Raw genomic sequence first — 23,851 nt, forward strand, 5'->3', positions numbered from 1 at the left:
GAAGTGTTTAGAAAAATAGCATTGTTAATTCTAGGAGCGTGACGCTGCTTGAAAGACTGTTTATCATCGGTACTTTGTGGAGAGAAGATCTACAATTATTGATAATATTGGGGCCCATCCCATAATTTTCTTTGAATTTCAGAATTAGGGCCACTGTGTCTGAGAACTTACGTAGTTTCTGGTTTGCTGTTTGGTGACTATCAAATCCATTATCTCGTTGCCATGAAAAACTTTGCGATAAAGAGGCTACTCTCCTTGTCCTGGTCCTGGTAATAATGATTCATAATTCATATCATCTGTCGCTTCAGAATTGATGCCAAAGTGAATTGAAACGAGCTGTGTTTGAATTATCGCCGGTGTCACAATTCTTACATGTTCGGTTATTATTAACAGGTCTATTGAACTATTTTACAGTGATCAAATCAAGTTTTAAAATTTTTATGGGACAGAGGGGAAACGCATCGGTAGCCATCTTGAGGTGGTCAAGTTAGGCCGCACCGACATGGCTGCTGGCAAAATGTAATTCAGAAAATGTACGAGAAAGTCGGGACGATCTCTTTAACAAGTGGCACCACAGGCTGGTTTGGCAAATGATGAAGAGGTCGGTTTTCAAGCTTAGAATGCCAGCTAAGGATTGGGTCTGGGGGCCTAGCCCTCATTGGAAAATATACTCCTCTGCCAAGAAGTCATTACAATCGAGAAATGTTTCAGTGCTGAGAGATTATCAAGAAAGTGTCATAGAGGCATACAAGAATATGCTAATCAAAGCAAGAAAAGCGATGAAACCAAAATTCTCTACTCTTCATAGACAAGGAACATTTGGAACAAGTACAAATTTCTTGTGGATTAACAGCAAGAAGAAAGGCGAAAGTTTCAAATCACGAAGAAACTTTATGAGTGAAAGGCTAGAGGTGTTGTTATCTTCTGAGGAAATAGACAAGACGCTACGATTCAAGGAAGAGACTGCATTTTTTAATACCCAATTAACAGCACGAATTGACTTCAATGAGTTGTCATCTAATAGGCCCATGGAAGACCAGAAGTTTGCTTTCAGAAGTGTTAATGATAATGGTATAATTGTAGGCCTTTTAGATGGGCATGGAGGCAACTCATTTGCAGAGAGAGTAAAAAAATATCTACCCTTGTACATTAGTGCAGCACTTGTGGATAGTCAATTTGAAGCTATTGATAGCTTTTGTAGCAGTAGCTTGGTGGAGCCAATTATCACTGGGCCTAACGTTGAAGAAGACAGCTTTATTACCAATTACCTTCTAAATTATATAAAAGAAGTTGCGGAGAAAACCCCAGTTCAGAATGACCCAGGAACATTTTCCATGTATGTACGTCAGTTGCTTGGACCTACAATGCTGTTAAGCAGTGAAGAGATGCTTGAGAAGAAAGACATATCTGACTGCCTTAAGGAGGCATTTGTTAGGCTAGACCTTGATATGGTTAATAACATTTTAGAATCATCAAAGTCAGGTAACTTAAAGCAAAATGATCTAGGGATGACTTCATCAGGCTGTTGTGCTTTGGTGACATATTTAAATGGATCAGATTTGCATGTGGCAAATAGTGGTGATTGCAGAGCAGTAATGGGAAGTCTTCATGATGGAATGTGGAGTGCAATACAGCTTACACTTGATCACACTGCCAGTAAGTTCTCATATTCATTTTTTAAATTAAGTTGATTTTGCATAAAACACTGTACCAGTCTGTATCTTGTAAGCAGTGAAAGTATCATTAAGTAAAATATATCCGTACAAAATGAAGGCTGTGTATCTGTAAAATATTCCATCTGGAAAATTTACATGGTTCCTGTTTAGGTTTAATTTGTTAGCTTTGAACTTCTGGGATGCAGGGTACCAAATGGGTAGCAACGGAGGCTTTGTATTTTCTTAGCCACTCTTTTATGATTTTAATGACTCTAGCCTTTTTGAGGGTGAGTCACAAAACAGGCTAGTTAATTGAAGGCAGCAAGTCAGCTGCACAGATGCCTTCAATTATAATGAACTGTGTATTTTTGCTCTTTTGTGGTTGTAAGAGTATATACAGCCTTTATCCAGGGGGTAACTTCAAAAGGCAGAGGACAGGGTGTGCCATTTTGAAATATGAAAACATACCCTAAAATTTAGATATCACATATATATATGAAATGCATGCCCTTAAATTGAACTTCAAATTTTTTAAAATTCAACAACTCAGTCAAGTAAATGAAGACATATTACCTTTCTTATAAAAATGACACTCCAAAATTTAAGGTCATGCTAAAAATCAACCCCAAAATTTGTGACCATTAAGAAGAAAAATTATTGTGAAAAAAATAACATTCCCAGTGTTTAAATTCTTAAAGTTGTATTTCAACCATTATAGAGCTAGAGATAACAAGAGATCTGTTATATACTGATTATTAGTGGAATGGACTTGCATTCAGTTTCGTTCTCAAAAATGTTAAACCTCAACTCACTAAAGCCCAGCCAATGTTTTTAGAAAGAAGTTTATATTGGAGGTGGGCTGCGAGTCCAAAAGAAATAGAACAAAGTTTGGCAATTATTGAAGGCTACAGCCTAACCCCCCTCCCCCCCCCCCCACTAACCACTTGTACCAGACCAGATCTGCTTGAAATACGTGGTTAGTTGTTAATGTTTTTACTTTCAGACTCAAATCCTGAAGAAGTACAGCGAATTTTGTTAGAACACCCTAAAGAAGAGTCCCGAACCTGCTTTCAATATGGCCGTCTTTTAGGCCGGTTGGCGCCTTTACGTGCCTTCGGAGACATTCGTTTTAAACTAGATGCTGAGCAGCAGAAAATGCTCATTGGAAGCATTGATCCAAAATTTAAAAGCTTTTCGAACTTAAAGACACCGCCGTACCTAACAGCAGAACCAGAGGTTTTCCGATACAGGCTTGAAAAGAGCGATAAATTCGTCGTAATGGCGACTGATGGTTTGTGGGATATGCTTAGCAATCAGGAAGTCATCGAGTTAGTTGGCAGCTATATAGAAGGCCGCGCGGCCGATATGATGCTGAAGCGGGCGGTAAGTGCGTCCATATCGAATCTAGATGAAGTACTGGCATCACAGAATACCTCCGATCCGGAGAAGGACAATGTTGCGACGTTTTTGATTCGCTGTGCCCTGGGTGGATATGACACCGGTAACCTAAGTGCCATGCTGACTTTGCCATATCCAGACGTGCGTATGTACCGCGATGATATCACTGTAGCTGTTATTTTTTTTGACCACGATGTAAACAATTAATTTTTAGTGTTTTAAATGATGGATTTATCGATCATGGTGTGTGATTATTATACGAATTGAGAAACCTGGTATTCATATTGCAAAGACAAGTTTCTTTCTAGGCTGGGTTACATTATCATCTTCAATTTGCTTCCAATTTTTCCTTCGACAACTGAAAGCGAGTTTCAGTGGCAGTTTAATGCCCCTTATTACAAGTTCAAGTTTTTTTGTAGTCGTCAGCTCGAAAACTTCATGCTCCAATTGTCTTTCCAAAAACGCGTTCTTTCAAAATATGGACCATTTGAAGATGATAATGTAATCCGTCCTTTGAACTTTTTATGGTTGTAAAAGAACAATTATTTATTAAGATCGTGGAATTTTTGCTTTTTAATTTTACAAAAGTTTTTATGTATCTTTAAAACGAGTGTCTGTGGTTTGCCTTTGCTCTTAATGTTTGCAAACGAGAAATGTAGTTCATGTTGTGTTTGATAAAACTGCCTACCTCCAACATGGCACAGGTTTGTAACGTGTCCAAATGACCAAGTATTGTTTAAGCAATAGCAGTAGAGCTGTAGAGCTAGTTTTGCACGATGCAATCTTTCTGGCAACTTGCCTCGCAATGATTATTTATGAGGTTCAAATTTCATGGAAGGCCTTTTACACTTAGTAACGATCCCTGCAACTGCTGAGGTCAGAAAACTGTGATGGAGACTGGAGATAGTCTGTAAACAGAGTCGCAAAACCTCAGATTGCAAAACAACTAGTGAAAATCAATGTTACACGGTGCAACGAAGTTAAAATATATGCAGTCATTTCCAAAAGTAGAACTAACTTCTATACAACCGTTGCAAACGCATAGAATCTGCGTTGGCACTAGACAGAAGTGACGTGCTACGCAAGCAGGGTAGACATACCTCGTATTTTGAAGGAATACTTGCGAATTTACTGATTCATTCTGCGAGATTTTTGTAGCTTTAAAATATACCACGTAGAATTTTAAGTTGTGGTGATTGATATTTTTTGCATTTAAGTTATATTTTAACCTGTATTTTTAGGTTATATGTTAGACTTCTTAAGTCATTTATGTTTCATAAAATGTTTCTTTAGCTCCAAGTTTATATTCATTGGCTTTCTTTCTGTTTGTATATTCAAAAAATTAGCTCGAAATTTCCTAGGCTCCCATAAGTGGTTGAATTGCTTTGGCCGCGTCCGTCTCGTCAAAGAACATGCGCAGTAGCGACTACAAGTCATTGCGCATTCTCATCGATCCAGATGGGAGGAGACCGCGGTTGTTCGCATCGCCGAGAAGTCAGATAAATACTCTCAAGGACCGAGATACAACTTTTTGTTTAGGGGGGCCAGGAGGGCCGGCATGAAAGGGGGCGTGAGGGGTGTGAGACACCCTTGAAAAAAATCATATTTCAAAAGCGTAGAGGTTTTGCCATCAAGGGATGCCTGGTCGGCAAATTTTCAAACCTGTTGGCAAATAAATGATTATTTTTCAGCAAATTTGACGGTCCTGGGGATCCCTGCTGAATATATATAACAATAGCTGTCACCGGCAGTGCCCAACCAAATTAATTTTGGTTGTGAGAAAAGTTTTATTACTGAAAAAAGTTTTATTCTTAAGAGGTTAAATGGTCACACATTTTAAGATAAATATCAGAACTTAAATAAAGATATGCCATTAGATTTCTTAGACTGAAAGATCTACGACAAAACGTCTCTAAAATGATTTGTGCTTAGTATTGGAGTTTATAAGTGGTTTCTTACAAAAATATAAGTATCCAAATGACGTTGCAATCGGTAAGTGGGACCTCGATAAGTGGAACTTTTGCAGTATTCATGGGAATTAATTCCTTTGAAATGTGCAAATGATATTTCCGCCAATATTAACTCAATGGAGGTTTTTAATAGCAAATGCTCGTCCTTGCCCCCACTTACCCGGAGTTTTGATTCTTGAATCTTGAAGACTTGAATCCTAACTATTTCTCAAACTACTAAATAGTAATACAAAAGTGTTTTACTTATGGTACAAAAATTTTGGCCCTTGCCTCCCCGGCCCCCCTTTATCTCGGTCCTTGAATACTCGTCAAAGCTGGTTGCATCGAATTCCTTTGGATCATTTTTATCGGCTTTCTTTGTTTCCATCGGAGCTACTAAGAATAGCAATGCATGGGTAATAGGTACTTTTCAGCCAATTCACGTTCAACTCTCATTCAAATACAAAATCAATCAATATTATACAAAGAATTTTGTCCATGTCCCTTATCCTCATACAAAGAAGATTTTTAAACCTATGAATTTATAGGGCAATAAAAGCTTTTGGGCCATCCCTAATCATCAGTTGGGTACAATGTATTTTTTTTAAATATTTTGTGAGATAATATTGAACAATACTGCAGTATAAATGTAAAATAATACTTTCTAAAAGCATCTAGAGGAGGTGGTATGCAAATAATATCCTGAACATTTAACCTTTATATCACCGCTTTCACCTGCTCTTAGATAATCATTCTCTTGCTACGGCCCAGAATAAAATTTCTTAGTTTTTAGCAACCATAAAATTTATTAATTTACCAACATTGGGAGGGGAAAAAACATACAAAACTGTTGAGTACAAGGATTTTTCGTGCCTGCGAAGGAGTAATCACGTATGGCATTTGGCCATATGATTTGACGTAATATTGGATATAAAGCTAAGTATAAAAGACGTCGCTCATTGGAAAACAACTTTGTTGAAGTCAGTGCCCATGCTTTGTGGAAGTTTTTTGGATAAAAAGGTATGTGTTGATAAAGCATGTTTTGCTATTGATTTCTGGGATTTGGGCAGTGATAGGTTGGCTTGATTTGAGCAGTTAATAACAATATATTTTTATCTTTCAAGCTAATTGAAATGCACCAGTTGAGTTTTTATTATTTATCGATAAAATTTATGTTCAGACATTGAGCACTTATCGTACCATCAAAGCCTTTTCGAATGGAAATTAGCTATGGGGACAAGGCTTTGTTTATATAAAGAGGAATATGATAGCCAACTGTTCAAAGCAAGGAGGTCGCTGGGGCTAGAGGGGCAATTGCCCTACCCCTAGTTGATATGTTAAAAAGGTCCTATGAATCATCTTTTTTGTTTGTGCCAAGTAAGGTCGGTTGATGTGGAACTGCCTATAGCTAAACTAAAAACAGTCAACAGTAATCTGATATAAAATTTTGTCTGTAAATTAAAGTTTATTTTTTAAGTATATAAAGCTAACTTTTGTCTCTGGCAGTTTTATTACATGACTCAATGATCAGGTCTCTTGATTTAATATGGCCTTTTTCTAATCCAAGAAAAAATTACTTTTTTAGAACATGGCTGGTTGAGAAAATCTACTGCCAAGTTTCCCCATTCATCGTATTTTATTGACATATGGCATATTCTTTGCTACGCATCTTTATTGTGGGAGTAGCTCTCACCATAATTCTTGATGCCAAGATAATCAAACTAAGCAATATTTCAAGCGGAGAAAGTGTATTGAAACCACGTTCTCTACACCTGAGGAACAGTATTCAGGTAAGCAGAAATTATTTAACTATATTTTCAGTTTCTGCCTTCCTACGATTTGTGGAGGTTGTTCTAGGTCTGGTTTTGTTGGGGAATCGGAAAGTTTTCTACCGAAGTTCAATCAAGTATCTAACCTTTACTGCAGGCACCGCGGAGCGTTGAGAAATGTGGGGGATCTAAAAAATGTGCGGGAGGGGAGGGCTGAAACCGTATAAAAAAGGCTTTACTGGTAGTTTATTACTTAAGATTTGGCTTTTTTTGTAAAAAGTGAGGGGGGAGCTAAAGCCCCCTAGCCTCCCCTGCGGTATCTGTATTGCTTCTGCTCTTTACAGATGCGTGACTTTAGAAGGTATGGAGTGGTTAACTCGGCCCCCGACTTTGGTACAGGTCAGTTTTTAAAAATCGACAATTCTAATCTTTCTTTGTCCGAAATTCCGGTACCAATCATTTTTTACTATTTCAATATTTCAGTGCTATTGTCTGATATGACTTCGCCTTTACCTTCGCCAAATTTAGATGATCCTGTTTTGAGCTAAGGTTCCGTATTTTGTAGTTTTTTATGTCCTTTGCCTTTACAGGGAAATGTGGAGATTGCTGATGATGTACTTTGGAGTCTTGAAGTCAAGATCACGGGTTTCAACGAATTTTATGAACAAGATGTCGCACTTTATTGCGGGGTGGACGAAAAAGACTCGATTCTTGATATCCAAGTCGTGAGTAGTGCTTTTATGACATCTATGAGAACAGGGGAATCGAAACTGAAGGCACAAGGAACATGAAGCGCCTACCTTTTTGGAAATTACCCGCTTTTTTAGAAGTATCCTTTTTAGAACATTTGAAAAGGTACTCCTTTTAGACATGGTGCCCTTTCCTACCTGTGCCCCTATCTTCCTTCCTCCTTTTCTACCTTCCTACTCTGAAATGCTACTGACAATGAGAAGCATTTAAAGTGTGCATGCCATTGGCAGGAATAAAGGAATGCTGAGGGCATCTGCCCCCTCCGTCGGAAGCATTTAGCCCCCCCCCCCCCCCCCATTGGAGGATGTTTTAGGTTATTGTCGGAGCAAATTTGACAAAATAACGTACGAAAACTGCTTATTTTAGTCATTTTAGCCCCCCTGTTGGAAGCTCCAGCCCCTCTGTCGGAAGATTTCTGCCGCCACCTCTGGTCGGAAGTTTTTATGAAAACCTTCCAAAAGTATTTATCACATTATAATGTGTAAACATAGAGATTTGAGTTATGATTCGTTGCGTTGAATTTAAATTGTTCTTAGCTAGGATTGCCACATAGAAACCGTAGAATACAGAATATAATATTTCATGTCCCTTGCAAGGCAGTAAAGTAAAGATTGTGTGAGTCTTAGCAGTGAAAAAATTCCAAATGAAAAAGGTAGGCGCACACGAGAAGCAAAGTGTCACGAATGACAAAAATTTTCAAACATGTTTGATATCTTGACATTGATCGAAAGCGATCAGAATTATGTAAAAGTTTCACCGCACACGGGAGCAAAATGCTTAAGCAAACTGCCACGAACGAAACTTTGCTTCAGCATTTTGCTCTCGTGTGCGCCTACCTTTAGGCACCAACTACATAGGGATTAAAAAAGGAGGCCCGAACCCCTCCCCTAGGTATCGTTAGAACAGCCTCAGCCTTAAAGTAGTATAGCTATTTAGGAAGCAGCAAAATAGCAAGGTAGTTCTTTATTGAAAAACTGGAAAGCGAAAAGGTCCTTTGAGCAGCCGAGATTCTGCATAGAAAGGACTTGTCTAACAGCCGGGGGGTGGGATGGTAACTTCCACATACACAGGTAGAGGATGCGCAAATTTTTGTGTTTTTTTCGTGTAGAAAAGAAATTTTGGGGTATTGATTTTAGCAAAATAAAACATGGCCATTGTGGGATTGATTTTAGCATGACCTTAAATTTGGGGGTGTCATTTTCAAAAAGAGGGTAATACGTTTTCATTTTCTTGATTGAGCTGTTAGAGTTGGGTTAAATTTAAGCGTATGCATTCACATGGTATCTAAATTTTGGGGTAGAGATTTTGGAAAATCTACAAATTTTAGGGTATGTTCTCATATTTCAAATGGCTTACCCCTGTCCTCTGCTTATTAGGGTTACCCACGGGGTCTGATGCTGAGATGTAAATGGATTTTCTATACTTTGCAAAGATAGAAATCCTTTTTATACGATATTTTTCTTTTAAGTTTAATTCAACCCCGGAAACTTTGATGCCAAAAAAGAAATAAAGTGGAGTTTGCTGCTGTATTTTCTTCTCTTTCTTGCTTTCAATCTTCTCCTGTAACCAGCAGACCACCATGTTTTCTAACGCTGTTTTTAAAGTTCTTGATGTATGTCTTTACATAATTATAATGAATAATTATAATGACCCAACCTGTTTTGAGAATAATCTCATTTAAGCGGGTCTCACCTTTTGTGCGTCTCATGCTTGAGAAAGCTTGATTAAATGAAATTTAATCACGTCTAATTTGTGACAAGGTACGCCTTTTCGGTGCCTTTCGGTGTCCTACTCTATCGCCGCGACTATAAATTTGATTCGCGCGAAAGAATTCGCCCTAATGGAAATCAGGCTTTAGTTATTTACCGTCTTTGCGATTGGCGCACCGACAATCCAAAAATAAATGGTCCAAATGATGAGATAAGGCCACCTTTAGTCTTATGATTGACAATGTTATAATATTATGAGGACCATCTTACCCTTATTTGCTAACGGTTTTTGTTTGGTAACCTGGAACAAATATTAATAGAGGATATTAGGAAGGTTACTTTGAAAATAGGCCGTTTGTTTTGATTCGCAGATTTTGATCCGAAAGGCATTCTTATTTTAGACTTGTTTATATAGAATTTGCCTCTTCAAATTATCTTTGTTATTTTGAATTTGAATCTGGCAACTTTATGCAAGAAAAAGCTGGGTGATCTTAGTTTCCAACATCTTTTTCGCTGTATTATTATTTATATTGCCTTCTATTCTTCAGACATAGAAGGTTACATATTTGGTTTCGTCTTTTTAAAACACCATATTTGGTCATTTAAGGAATTCTCTTAACTGTCAATTATCCATCTCTCAACAGTTCCAGAAGAACCCTCCATCTTCACCCCAAGCTGCATCCAAGACGCTGGTAACTGCCGATATAATTTTGAGGGGCCCCGGCTACTTAATCATGCCTGGTTCGAAGATTTTCTTCAAAACCAAGAGCACTGGACGAGTTTTTCTAAAGCACTGGAGTGGATATAAGGATGCAATCGAAGTATATGGTTAGTGACATTTCAAGTTTGAGTGATTTCTAAAACTCTTGAAGCTCAATTATAATATGTTTGGAATCTAACAAGTTTGTTAAGGGCAATTTGCGATAGAAAGTATCGTATTATAAGAATGATGTTCAGATAGCTATATCAGAAACGAAGTAGACATATATCACTCCCCAAAAATCTGGCAGTTGCAACTGCAACGGTCGCAAACGTCTGGATCCGCCCTTGGCAAGAGAATGAAGCAATAACAGACAATAATTAGCGTTAAAATAGCACCTTCTGTCTGAACGGTAACATTCATGATCTCTTTGGGAAATTGTTTACAGAACATGTCTTTCAATAGAACAAGACTTGAAGATAACCCTAGATTATGAGATGAGACGAAGTTATCAAATATTTGGCGGTGTTAAAGGAACTTGTAATATAGTCAAAGCAACGGATGATAAAATTTTACAAAGTTTACAAATGCTAGATTGAACAGAACAACAGCCCGCTCATTCTAGTCCTCTTGTCTCTGATGTGATGCCAAACGAGATGAGTTGCCATTATCATTGGTTGTGTTTGTCAATCTCTAAAAAAGGCATTTCAGAGATAAGTGGTTGTGTTTTGTATTTAGTCTTTTGCCTGAATACGAGGTTAAGAGGTCCTTTTAATGAAAAGAGGATATGCCGTTCTAGGCCAGTCTAGGTTAGGATTAATCCTCTCACATAAGTTAACTGTTTTAACCATGTTTTTATGTACGTATTCTGAAAATCCTGTCTGAATGTTTTGCCCGTAATTCCCTTTCTACTCTAGAGGTGCCGCCGGTATACCGTATGCTTGACATTTCCCATCCATGTTATGATGCCTGTGAGAATGCTTGCGATGTTCTGGATCACTTTTGTTTGCCTTGCAAAAGAGGCTTTGAATTTGACGCTGGGAAATCAGAAAGGAATGACGTAGAATGCAAAGGTAAAACAGCAAGTTCTCTGAATCATGAAATATCATATCACGTGACATATAGCATATGGTTTCCAACACCACGATATTACTTAAAGGACGTAGTCAATAGAAGGCTAAGGAGATTAAAATCTCCCCGCCCAATTTCCGAACAGGTGATAAAAAAAAGATATGCAAGAAAGAAAAAAATTTAAAATTCAAATTTTATACTCTGTTGAACAAAGATAACAGATAGGGTCCTGCCCAGTTTTTTATCTTCCACCAATTCTAGTTGACCTCCAATGGTTGTCCTTTCTTAGGAACATGCTTGTCCTTAATTTTTAGGAACATGCTACTAGATGTCCTTGCCCAAAGTCACAAAACACTACGGCTAAAGTGCAAATGTACATTTCATTTATACTATTGACCATATGATTCACAAACATATAATTGACCATATGATTTACTTTTCTAGATATCGATGAATGTGACATTGGCACGCACACCTGCCCAACAAACACGCAGTGTGAGAACACAATTGGTGGCTACAGCTGCAAATGTCGTGAAGGTTTCTTTGGAGATGGGCTGAATTGTCAAGGTAGAAATTCCATTTGAACAATTCTTGCTCGTGTTCTCAAATCACTGCAGTTAAAATTAAGGCTCTTATTTCTAATTCAAAGTCTGCAAAGAGTCTTTGTCCTTTAACACAAAATACATAGCACCCGTAAGCAAAGTAATACGATGGTCTTTTGCTCCTTCACAGCCACCGCCCATGTATATCATTTTTGTCTAATTTTTTACCTCCATTATTAACTATTATATTCGAAATAATGGCTCGTAAAAATATTGATAACTGTTTTGAAGTTTACTTCTTCTATCAACGTTATCTCATTTTAAAGAACAGTAAGCAAGAGGTAATATTGCGTTTTTCTTAACAAACACGATTAACGTTTATGTCTTCTGTACTCTTGCTGATTTAGTTTGACTTTTGTGATTCTAACTATCCTTTCTAGCAATCTCCTTGAATTTCAGAAAGGTGCAAGTTTCTGCCCTTTTTATCTATGATTAAGTGTTCTCTAGATATATATGTTGTAAACCAACATTGTTTTATCAATCAGTGGTAGACAGTTTACATGTTTACTGCTTTTTTAAATCAACGGCAGTCGACAGATACTAAGTGGTATAAGACATCTGCAATCCTTGCCAAAATTGTTGGAACACTTGTGCAAAGCTGAAGCTTTTTTTGAAAAATCCCCCCCCCCCCCCCTCCCCCCTATCCCCTATTACAATGTTGTTCAATTCGGCTGTTTTGACGCTGAAGATAAAGATTTTTTCACTGGAAGCTGTATGAAAGTACTGAGAAAATAAATCAACATTGTACGTGGGGAGGGAGTCGAAATTTTTGAAGCGGCAGTGATATTTTGGTGAGGTAGTTTTATACTTGCATTGTTTGTTTGCATGCTGCAATGGGAAGGCGTTCCAGTTATTTTTGGCAAGGATTGTGGCAATCAGAAATTGGCCAATCAATAAACATGAGACAACTAAGACGCTTATTGATTGGACGAAAGTTGATTGACATGTGTCTTAAGCCTGCTTAGAATCTGTCGATTGCCTTTAAACGTCTCTATTGAAAGCTCTCTGTGCCTGTGATATTCTGTGTGATCGAATCGGTAATACATATTTTGCCATTGCTGCTTGTTTTTTTTTCTAGCGTGTAAACCTTGCCCATCTGGATGGTACGAGTTTTTGCCATGCAACGCAACACATGATGTAGTTTGCAAAAGTATGTCTGTCATCTTTGAATTTTGCATTTTATCTGATTTATGTTTTCAGGACCCGCGCAACAGTGGTGGCCAGGAGGGTCATGGCTTCCCCAAATTTTTTGTAAAATAAGATATTAAAATCAGCTCAAATTATTTTAGATGGATGAATCTGTCAGTTACAATAAATACATTGACCCAAAGCCCATTAGTGAAACAGCGTGAGAAACAAATTTTCTCCTCATCTGGGGCTAAAGAATGTAAGAAAACCTTCTTTTCACTGCTGACCCCGCCAGTTTAGTATCAGTGGCGCAGGCCCTGGTACTCCTCAAACGATTTTATCATACCAAACCAGCATCCATTTGAGAAATATCCCTTTTGATCGGGTCGGTTTAAGGTGGGTGCTATTGGTGCTGCAGCATAGGTCCATTCTTGAAATAGAGCCAGATAAAAAACAGGCGAAAATTTTTCAGAAGCTGAATTGGCCTAATAATTGGCTACCTTTGTGCTGCAGCATCAGGCCCGATTCGAGCTCAGTTCAGGCTTGACTGTGAATTCTCCTGTATTAACATTAAGCTAAACCGTTGCTGTTGATATTCACTACACACGTCTTTGAACGTTACACAGGTTCCAGATTTGAAAGTAGGTTTTGGAAATCAAACGCCAATATGATCAAAGTTAATTGTTAGCCTGTAAAACACGGGACTAGCTTACTTGCCTACTTTCCTTGTGCAAATAAGCTGGCTCAAAACGATGCAAATCCAACAAACAATTGCGATAATTGAATAGTTTCATCAACATATCGCAAGTTTACCACTATTTTTTTGTTTGGTCACCAAATTTTTTTTCTTGAAAATCAAAAAATTCCACCTCCCCATAAGACCCAATCTTATTGTCGGTGCATTGATTCTCCTAATGTCCCGTTAGTTGATGGGTCACTTTGTATAGTCATTGAAATTATAACTGCATTTAAACCCAATACTTTTTGTGCTGATGTGGAGCTCGGTATATGAAGCTCTGTAATCAGAGATTATTAGACCGAACAAAGCAGAATGTTTCCACAAGCATTAAGGCCGATTTCCATTTGACATTTTTTGTGCGCGCGGGCGTAGCGCCCAATTCTGACCATGCGTAGTTAAAATCAAGTCTCGATTTTGCGTCCTCTGTGAGCGCCAGAAAGTTGATAGGGTCTCAACTTTTTTGTGCGCTCGGCCACTTGACAGCAGCACTTAGCTACGCATGCTCAGATTTCGGCGCTACACCCGCGCGCACAAAAAATGTCAAATGGAAATCAGCCTTTAGACAAGAAACGGTGCCACAAAGAAAACAGCGGCGGCATTATTGCAAAAATCAGAATGTCCAGATCAGATATGATTCAGCCTGGGTCAACATTTATTCGAGCATCCAGAGTTCGCCAAAACAAAATATCGTATTGCATACTGGTCAAAAACGAGCCAATCAAAATCCCTCGGGATTCTTGATTTTGATCAGCACCGGGATATGTAATTCCGCTTACCTTATTGGTTGTCATTCGGCATAGAAGAAAAGTGCTTTAAGATATTGTGTTGCCACTTTCTGTGTTTTTTTCTACGTTTTGCGGTACCAGAGGCCGATTTAAATTGAATGCTCCTTCCCTGCATTTCCAGCAAGTTTTTTACAATAAATGTGGAGCTATTGAGCTTTATCTACCCAGACATTGGTCTACCTAACGTATCTTGTATTCCGAATAAGCCTCAGATATTGTCAGATAGAAATAACTTTAGTATGCTATGTTTCCATTGTTCGATGATATTTTCGTATTTATTTTGATTTCCCTCTTGTCATTATTATCATAGAATGCAGTCCGCCATGTGAACGCTACGCATACGAAGTCCATTCTTGTGGAGTTGGGTATGACAGAAAGTGTGAAGGTAAGATTGCCTAGAATCCGGTATGCGCTTGCTATAAAAGAACAACATCGTACATTTGTTAGTGGCATTCCGTTTTCTCTTCAAGGTGACAATACATACAAATTACCGTCAAAGATTTAATATTCCTTAAACCCTTTCCTGCATAATGTTGTTGCTCAACAACAATCTTTGGAAAAGTTGCTGTCGCTGCACAGGAGACTAGATTTGTCTGAAAACCATGTGGTCTGATTTGCCACAGGTAGTCTATATGAAAAGTTAATAAAACCTTTATTCTGGCGTTTTACATGAAGTATTGGTTAAGTTGAAGTTTTGGCCTAAGGGCAATCGACGGATGCCAAAAGCTCTGTCAATCTAAATTGGTCAATTAATAGGCGTAATACTACTGACACATTTATTGATTGGCAAAAAATTTTGATTATGTTTGTCACATTTTTTGATAATCTATATGAAACTAATTGGATTATATTTAGGTGGTTTCTTTTAGGATCTTTTTGGTTTGTGTTGATATTTAAATTAAAATGGTCGAGTACCTTTGTTTCTTTCTTTATTTGAAGTTGATACAATTTCTAGCTGTGCATACTCAAGCTAGTTAAAACCAACTAATTTAAACTAGAAATAGCTCTTGCTAGTACTGCCCGCAAACAATTAGTTCCTTGATAATGATTGTTCTGAAAATTTAGGACAGGATATTCGAAGAAGACACCATCTTGGGTTTTCACAATTTTATAAAAACAGCTGCTCTAGTTGATGCTAAACTATTCTTTTTATCAAGAATTTTTGGTGTTCAGTTTGCCTTTGATTTAAGTCCAACGCCCTTTTGAAAATCATGAAGTTTTTCTAGGGTTTGACATTTATTTTTCGTTTTCGTGAAGCAAAGACGTATGAAAATGGACACGTGATAGAACGGGTACAGCTAAAATAGATTGCGATAGATGATTCGTACAGCGATGTACAGGCGATAATCACGACAATCATAACTTTTGCTCGTACGGTGTCTAGTTTTTGGGAGAAAGGTGTGGCATTCGACTGGTTTTGATTCCCAAAACTTCGAATCAAAACTTCCATCCATTGCGGAGAACCGAGCTGTGATGCAGCACCGTTTTCGTGCAAAAAAAACCGAAGGCCTTTAACAGAGTCTTGGCAGAGTAACGCTCCGAAGATAATTCCCTTCCGCACAAAGAGGTGGCGGTTAACGACCTCCTCGACAAAGCCGATTGATTGACAATAAAATTGATTGACAGTTGTCATGGCAGCAGAAAAGTGACAAAATCTGCTGAAAAAGTGCTGACATTATGAACTGAAGCTTCCATATGCTACTTATACGCGGGGCAGACTATAAGCCCTTCACTCGCGCGCTATCGCGCGCGAGTTGCGGGCAATTACCAACGCTAAATAAAATGTAAATCAAATATAACCGATGTTGCTAACGTAATCCTTGCAAAGATTACAATTACAATTGAGCAATTGAACAATCGAAATTCTGAGATTTTTTTCTTGAATATTTGTTTGTACTTTATTTCGTTTGGAACTGAGTTCTTTATTTGCCTATATCTTTATGATACGGTATTAAATCCATATATTTTGTAATGTGGCACAGCTATTTTGAATTGGAAGTTTCTTAAGTAATATGGACATTCTAAGTTGATGGTCTAGTGTTACTCCCAAAAGTTAAACATTCTTACTTTCTTTTATAGCAGAACCATTTATTTGAATTTTAGAATTTTCTAAATTAGATCGGTTGGCTTTAAATGTTATAAGCTTACTTTTATCGCCATTGATCGCAAAAAATTTTTTGCTTAATTTTAAGTCGTCAATTAGTTTATTTATATCAGTACTTGACAGCCAAATTGTATTGTCATCCGCATAGTTGCATAAGTTGCTTTTGTTCAAATGCATAAATGTATCGTTTATGTAAATATTAAAAAGCAACGGGCCTAAGATTGATCCTTGACGGCAGTATTGTCAAAAAACAAACACAAAGTCAAATTTTTTCTGGAATCCCATCACCAAATTTCTTTTGAAAACATTCAACTTCAATAAACTACTTCTTAATTTATTTTTCTTAATAGATATTCTCACAGGTCTTCAACCAATCGATGCTTCTTCGATGTTAAAGCCAGCTAAAAGTGAGAGAATATCCTATTTTCCATTTGACCCACCAATTGCCACAGTATTCAGGAAAAAAAGATTTTTAACAGAATTGCTTAGCATAAAAAATTTCATCTGTCTTGATGCTCACTGAAAATAACTATCAGATAGTGATTGTGCGAAATACTCTGTTAGTGACTCTTCTTCGAGACTTTCAAGTTAAAAATCCTTACTTAGTTGAAAAAAGTCTTCTTTTAAATTTCCTTATTTTTCTCCACTTGATGTTTATGTAGGCGTAACCTTTTCAGTTAACAAATAAGCAAAAACGTATCATATTTTCAAAGTGCTTCATGTAACATGCATGATCTTTTATTTATAAGAATATTTATAAGAAGCATAAAGGCTAAGATTCTGAAAAGCTGAACATTTCAGGAAATGGAACCTGGTTGTAGCTCCTTGAGCCACGATTTGAATTTGTAATTGATAAAAACAGCCTCTAGTAATCACAAAATACTTTATTTCCTTTCCGTATCCCATACTATTCGATTCTGCCTTCTTTAGTTTTAGAGAAGAATTTGAAAGCTGTATAAAAATAGTATCAGTGGGTGTTATAATATAAATTAATGCTCGATATATAATTCATGTATGCTAATAAAATTACTTTAAACTGACATCTAATTGGTACGCTGTTATGGTAGTTTTATATGGGTTACCAACAATTTTAGGTTTTCCCGGATCTGAGCTCGCTCCTTTTGCTGGCCTTGAAGAATACATCATAACAGATGACCGAATGCGTTCCACAGCACCCGAGACGAGTCTCGAATTTGCAGAGAACGTGGACAGGGAAGCGACAATATGGCGTTCGAGTTACTTGCAGATTGATTTGAAACTATCGCACGTTAATGTCTTACCAACCTTTGCCGACTCCGCTCCATTGATACCTGAACAGGACAGGTTCTTTGCAGATTTTAGTGGGTTGGTGGAGATAGAAAACTCATACTGTCGCCATCCCATTGGTGATAGCTACGCCTTAAAACACGAGTTTTATAATGATTATAAGACTACAGTGACAAAGAGATATTGCACGACGAGGCAAAAGGATCTATGCCCTGATGAAGCAGCGTTCGGCCAGGTGTATGCAAAAAGAAGTGCTATACCATGTGGCAATGAAAATAAAATCAAGCTCGATCATACCAAGTTGGTTTGCAGTTCATACGTAAACATAGCTTCAGTATTCGGGATTACAAAGTATATGTTTGACGATGCCCTAGTGTGGAAATTTCAGGAGAAATCATGTTCTTATTTATACACTGCGTGCAGTCAGTGTAGGAAAGATAAGTGCACGGGAGAAAAACCGAGGTTGTCCTGCGAGAAGCAATGTGATTACATTTGCCAATGTTATCACAAAAAGCATTGTGCAAAAACAATGGAGCCTTGTGCCACGGGTGATCTGAGTGAATGGACGCTCACACAGAGGTTCGAAGGTAGAGATTTGTCTGAAAGGTTCAATTGCTATTTAAAGAGAGTCATTGCTGACAAGCTTTTTTCAATAAGCTATCGCGTTAAAGTTCCTAATACTGAACTGAAGAGCGATTGGATCCGTGTCAGCGAGAGACAGGTTCAAAAAAGAAAAGATATATTTAAAATTGGCAATTTTGAAGTCAAGTACGAAAGAGGCGAAACACTCACAGACAATATCGTCCTAACTGGGCACAGATCAGGCCAAAGAAGTGCTGCCAAATATTTTTTTGACTTGCGTAACATCAAAGGACTCGTTCAAGCGGACTTTTTGCAAACAAGAGGTGAAGTTAATTTTGTACCTGCACAGCCGTTTTCCCACGCAAGGCACCAGTGGTCGGACGAATCAAATTGCCGAGTGTTGTCATTCTGGGAAACGTATTTAGCAAAGACCGAGTCCCCCATTCTTGATATGGCTGTTAACAAGGTAGGAAAATCTGGTCAAAGTTTTTTATACACAGTGCAAAGTCACAAGGAGAACACGAAAATTAACATTTCGTTTTCAAGCAGTAAACCTGTACTGAACTATCTTGGAAAAGTAGCCAGAATTATAAAGCTGAATTCAACAGCAAAAGCAAATTCTAGTCACTGGATATTACATTTGAAAGCAAATATAACCGCTTGTCCGGCGTATTACGAAATAACGGTCATCGAAAAGACAGCTAGTGCTTTGGTTCTAAAGCAAGATATCTTGGTGCTCTGTCCATCAAATCATTTTCATGTTGTTGCGGTTGTTCCAAAGAAGATGTTACTTCCAGCTTACAAAGCGCGTTTGTTTATGGTTTACATTTCAAATGGGAAAAACGTTTACGAGGTCCACATTGAGAAGTTGGATGAGCTGAAAGTGGAAGGGCGATTTGACTTCAAAAGAGCCACGGAAAAGAAGTCGGTGTCAAAGAAAAACTTTGATGTACGCATGCTCTCAAAGTTTGATTCAATCATTCTTCTCACCGGTGTCTTTATAATTGGAATCATTACGCTGTTAGTGCTTGCGTGTTTGATTAGGCCAAGTAAAGAGCAAAAAGCCCGCCAAAAGGGACGTCAGCATGCCGCAGTGCAACTTGGTCAAAAGGATGATGTGAGGAAGCAGCTTGATAACGAGGACAAACTTCAATGGAGGCATCTCATTCCAATTGTCTTTCTGGTGGCGTTTCGCGTTGCTTATAGTTTTGTGCTCACGGTTAGTTTTGTTGTCATCGTTTTCAACATTGTAAACAAAAGCGATCTTGAAGATGTCCAAGACTTTAAAGAATTTGTCCAGTTAAAAATCAACCAGAGCAATCAGATTTCCCTCGCTTTGGATCTATTTCGTGAGAGTGAGACTAAGATAATGACAGACAAAGCAGCCTTTATGGAATGTGCATGTGATTATCACATGGGAAGAATAATGAGGAACATGCGTGATAATATGACTGCCATGATACAGCTGCACGATTTGATAGCTTTTGACAAGGTAGGAACAACAACAATTTGAATTTTGGATTTTTGGTGTCTTGTCACTGCTAAAAGATTTCCTTCCTTACAAAATGAAATATCAGAACGTTTAATAAATGTGAATCCTAACTTTGTACTCATGTTTCAATCAAACGTACAACAGGTCTTAGGCAGCCAATCCTTGTTGAGTTAAGTGGAGATTTTTGACAATGGTATCGTAAAGAGCCCATGCTGTACCTCCTCAACTGTGTCAAGAGAGCCCATGCTATTCTGCTTCAAAGTCTGAGCAACAATTCGAAATAACGTTTTTACTTCCCAAAAGAGCCATTTATATTGAGACAGCTTTTAACAGTGATGCTTGTGATCCGTTAGCCTTTTTTAGCAGTTTGGATCCCCACAATGATTAACAAGTTCCGGTTTGAAAATTATGAGTTGTGAAAATGGCCCAAAATTGGCACATTCTGCAAAACATAACTTTATATTAGTGCATAAAGCCTAGTCCTGTGTAGATTGATACCTCTAGTCTTCTTTCGATCCTACCATTCTACTGTCAATTTTTGAATAAGTTTGTTCAGTAATTCTTTGTCAAAATGTGCAATTTTATATCTCCCTTCAAGGCTGCATGTCAGTACGCCAATACATAAATTTTTGTTATCCAATCGTTGGTCGTTGAAAAAATGCGATAATTTTCATGTGTCTTTGCAGCTTTGACGTCATCATTTAAGCTGCTTGTCCAGAAAATTATTTCATGTTTGGGACACCATATTTCTTGAGAACAACTTGATTTTATATATTTGTTTCGACTAGCTCCGGCGAGAAAGATGGTGTCCTGCAAGTTGGTATACAGGGCCGCCGAGAGCCACACCGAGCAACAAGGATAGGCCAAATGCTTGGGCCCCTTCCTACCCAAAGCAATAAACTTGAAATACTTTTAACATGGATGTAAAAGGCAAAAAAACATTACTTACTTTAATTAATTATTATTAGTAAAGCATTCTTATAAAGAGACATATTTTGAGTAGTGTCAGTTTGATTACCAGCGGACCCCTCTTTGCTTAACCAAATGAGCTTGTCAAAATAGTCTGCTCAAAATTCTAATCTTCCTTTCTTCATTGCAGATCAGCGAAGCACTGATGAGAGTTGTACTGAAAAGAGTTGCTGTATTGTCAGCTATTAATGGCAAGATGTACCGTTATAAGGGAAGGATCGCCAGGACATTATATCACATTGAGAGCAGACTAAACGGTTACGCTTATAGGATTTATAGGAATAAGTATTTTACGATGGCCCGGGGCTTATGGGGGGCATGGCAGGACTTCAGATCACTTGATTTTCTCAGTTCTATAGGATCTTTTGATTCTACAAGATATTATCAGATTAAACGTGAGATTGCTTGGCAACTGAAGAAGTTGAAAAACATGTTTAAATTTGATTCGATCGTGAAAAGGTTGTTGAAGCCTCTCTACCCTATTGCCAATGCATTGCTGGCACCCTTACGAAACATGAAGAGAAAAGTGAAGGAGGCAGTTTATCATAGAATCAATAGCATTAAAGACAAAATCCTTAGAAACATTCCATGTATAGGCAATATTGATATGAAGAAATGGCAGCGGTATGATGATGATGATTACGACGAAGAGGCCAGGAAGAGGTGTCGTATACAAGCAGCTAATAAATTCATGGAGAGAATTATTGACAATATAAAGTCAGCAAAGAATAGTTCGGGTCAATTTGTTGTCAGTTCTGTCAGAGATGATGCTTCATTCAACATCCTAGAGGGAGACGCGTACGAAGAAGCTCACGAGAATAGACAAGAAAAACGACTAGCAACTTTGAAAAAGCTTGCGGATTATTACAAAGGAAGCGAAGAGGCTAAGGTAGCATTAAGGCTGCTGAAGTCACATTCGGTCATTTTAGTTTTAATTTTTGACGTATTGCTCATCACATACAGAAGCCTTAAAACATACCGATTTGCTTTTATGATGGCATCAGGGTATGAAAAGAAGGTGGAGTATAAACGCATTGGGGAGAAACTCAGAGGCGACGAAATCAAGAAAGAGAGATCAGCTGGAAGGAAAATGGTCGACTGCGTGGCAAAATTCATCTCACTTTTCTTCAGTACTTTTACATTAATGCTGAAACTGATTTTCACGACAATTCTCATACCAGTTTTGGTGATAATTATAGCAATAATAGTTTCATTTTACCTGACAATAGCATTTGCCTATAATGGAATGAATGTAGATGCGTTGGAGAAACTTGGTGCATTCAAATTTCTATCCAGTCGCTTGGATCTGAACTTTAACGTGACAAGAGAAGCGTTGAAAGAGCACGCTTTGTATCTCAACAAATTCGATGTAGGCATGTACAAAGAATCTATTCGCGTGCAGACTGAAGAATTTCGCAACACTGTCAAGGAATTCAATGCAGATGAAATTATACGCGTGCAGCGTTTGCACGCAGAACTTTGTGATACTGAAGATAGACAAGCGTGTAACATAGACTTCAAAAGACTGATGGAGAAGCTTGAGATGAATGTTAAACCGTGCGTTTTTCCGGTAATAAAGGCGCGAATGCCGGACAACATTTACGACAGTGAGGCTTATCGAAAACAACTGAAGCACGAATTGAAACATTATGTTGATTCTGCTCGAAAGATTTGCATCAACACTCTTTATATAATTGCTGGCATTGTTGGAACTATACTTTTAACGGTAGTTGGGTCAAAGCTGATTTTCAAATTTTTAATGAAACTGGGTATGATAAGAGTAAAGGAAAGACATATTTACCACGAACTACCTATAACGTTAAGAAAACGATACAAAGATGGCCTATAATGATGAGAGCTGTAAAAAAGAACTCTACTTGCACCTCTTCACAAACTGCGCTGCATAAAAGAGTCTGGATTGTAAATAATTTTACATTCCTCATTTTCAGTGATGCTTAAAATCTCATAATTGCTTTATTTATTTGTTTGAACATGCCTCCTCGATGAAATTGATTCCAAAATTTTTTGTACCATAACAAAATTTAAATATGTAAAAAGTTTCGCAAAAGAATCAGTTGGAGAGTCGGTTTGTTGTAATTTTCATAATTTGTGCACAGTTGCTGTGCATGTAGGCAATGTTTTGTAAAAATTACGAAGAAAAGTCGTTTGCATAGAAACTATGGTATGGTTGTGTGTGTGTGGAACATGTAGATTCAGAAGAAGTGCGACCATATTTGAACGGAATGGATACTGACGTAATGTCGATGCTTAAAAAGCTTATATCAGAGATATATCAATTAATTTACTATTTGATGCTGAATTTCAAATATCCTTGGTCAACAAGAAAAGATGAGCAAAACAAGAAAAGATAAGCAAAACAAGAAAAGATGAGCATAGAAACTATTATTCCATTTATCTTAGTGCAGACAATAAACCATTGAGAAAGACAATTATTCAGTGGCATCAGTTGGAATTGAAGTCTTAATCACCACCTTCAAATTTATTTATATACAGTAGGCTAGAAAGCAGATACAGCTAATTTAAAACTAATTAAGGCCTACTATTTATATTTTATTTGAACCATAATTGATCAAAAATATAACTAGAAAATTGAAATTTTTGCATACGAGATTGCAACACACTTTAACGTATTTAGCGTCAATCATCTTCATTCTGTGAACATTACCGAACCAAACAGCCGAAATAAAATACTCCTTAGCAAATTTTTTCTTTAAACATTCATTAACAAACGTTTTGTTCAACAAAGAATCCATCCAGATGTCCAGTTAAAACATCATCGTTGTTTACTTGCATAGAATCAATTTGAATAGCGTTGCTAGAAATCTATACGTATGCCGTATACCTTAAATGTGTTGTCTTCAGTAACAATAAACAGTCAGTATACTGAAAACTTCTCATAGCTGAGACACAGTCCTTTGATGCCCAACACCATAACATATATTGTTGGTAAAAGTCAATTTTAAGAGTTGCCCATTAATGATAAATTAAACTATTAGTTGGTCTCGTCTAAAATAAATCAGCCTATTTCATCAAACACAAGCCAAGCAAAAGGCTGAATTTAGCGATTTTGCTCAACTTTTTTAGCCATCTTTTTCTTCCAAAACTCCTCGATTAAGAGCAAGTGAATTTGAGCCCTTTGTTCCAGGAAAGAGTTCTCTTTTC

At 37.5% G+C, this 23,851-nt stretch overlaps 3 protein-coding genes across 3 annotated transcripts; all 3 read left to right on the forward strand.

The window, feature by feature from the left end:
- Positions 1–248: 248 nt before the first annotated feature.
- On the forward strand, positions 249–4,347 carry LOC135690855 (pyruvate dehydrogenase [acetyl-transferring]-phosphatase 2, mitochondrial). Its single transcript, XM_065208534.2, has 2 exons — positions 249–1,656; positions 2,659–4,347. Exons 1-2 carry the CDS (start codon positions 591–593, stop codon positions 3,258–3,260), a joined length of 1,668 nt encoding a protein of 555 aa, XP_065064606.2. The 5' UTR covers positions 249–590; the 3' UTR covers positions 3,261–4,347.
- Positions 4,348–6,648: 2,301 nt separating this feature from the next.
- On the forward strand, positions 6,649–7,648 carry LOC135690888 (uncharacterized). Its single transcript, XM_065208576.2, has 2 exons — positions 6,649–6,792; positions 7,362–7,648. The coding sequence occupies exons 1-2, from the start codon at positions 6,649–6,651 to the stop codon at positions 7,560–7,562; spliced, it is 345 nt and encodes a 114-aa protein (XP_065064648.2). The 3' UTR covers positions 7,563–7,648.
- LOC148960303 (uncharacterized) lies at positions 6,785–22,654 on the forward strand. The gene is made up of 9 exons (XM_089115403.1): positions 6,785–7,496; positions 9,875–11,003; positions 11,446–11,568; positions 12,682–12,753; positions 14,566–14,640; positions 16,710–16,873; positions 17,161–17,176; positions 17,427–19,699; positions 20,799–22,654. The coding sequence occupies exons 2-9, from the start codon at positions 10,868–10,870 to the stop codon at positions 22,515–22,517; spliced, it is 4,578 nt and encodes a 1,525-aa protein (XP_088971529.1). The 5' UTR covers positions 6,785–7,496; positions 9,875–10,867; the 3' UTR covers positions 22,518–22,654.
- The last annotated feature ends 1,197 nt before the right edge of the window (positions 22,655–23,851 follow it).

The sequence above is a fragment of the Rhopilema esculentum genome, chromosome 4 (assembly GCF_057945365.1).
Source record: "Rhopilema esculentum isolate cy_ngs chromosome 4, ASM5794536v1, whole genome shotgun sequence".
NCBI classification, from domain to species: Eukaryota; Metazoa; Cnidaria; class Scyphozoa; order Rhizostomeae; family Rhizostomatidae; genus Rhopilema; species Rhopilema esculentum.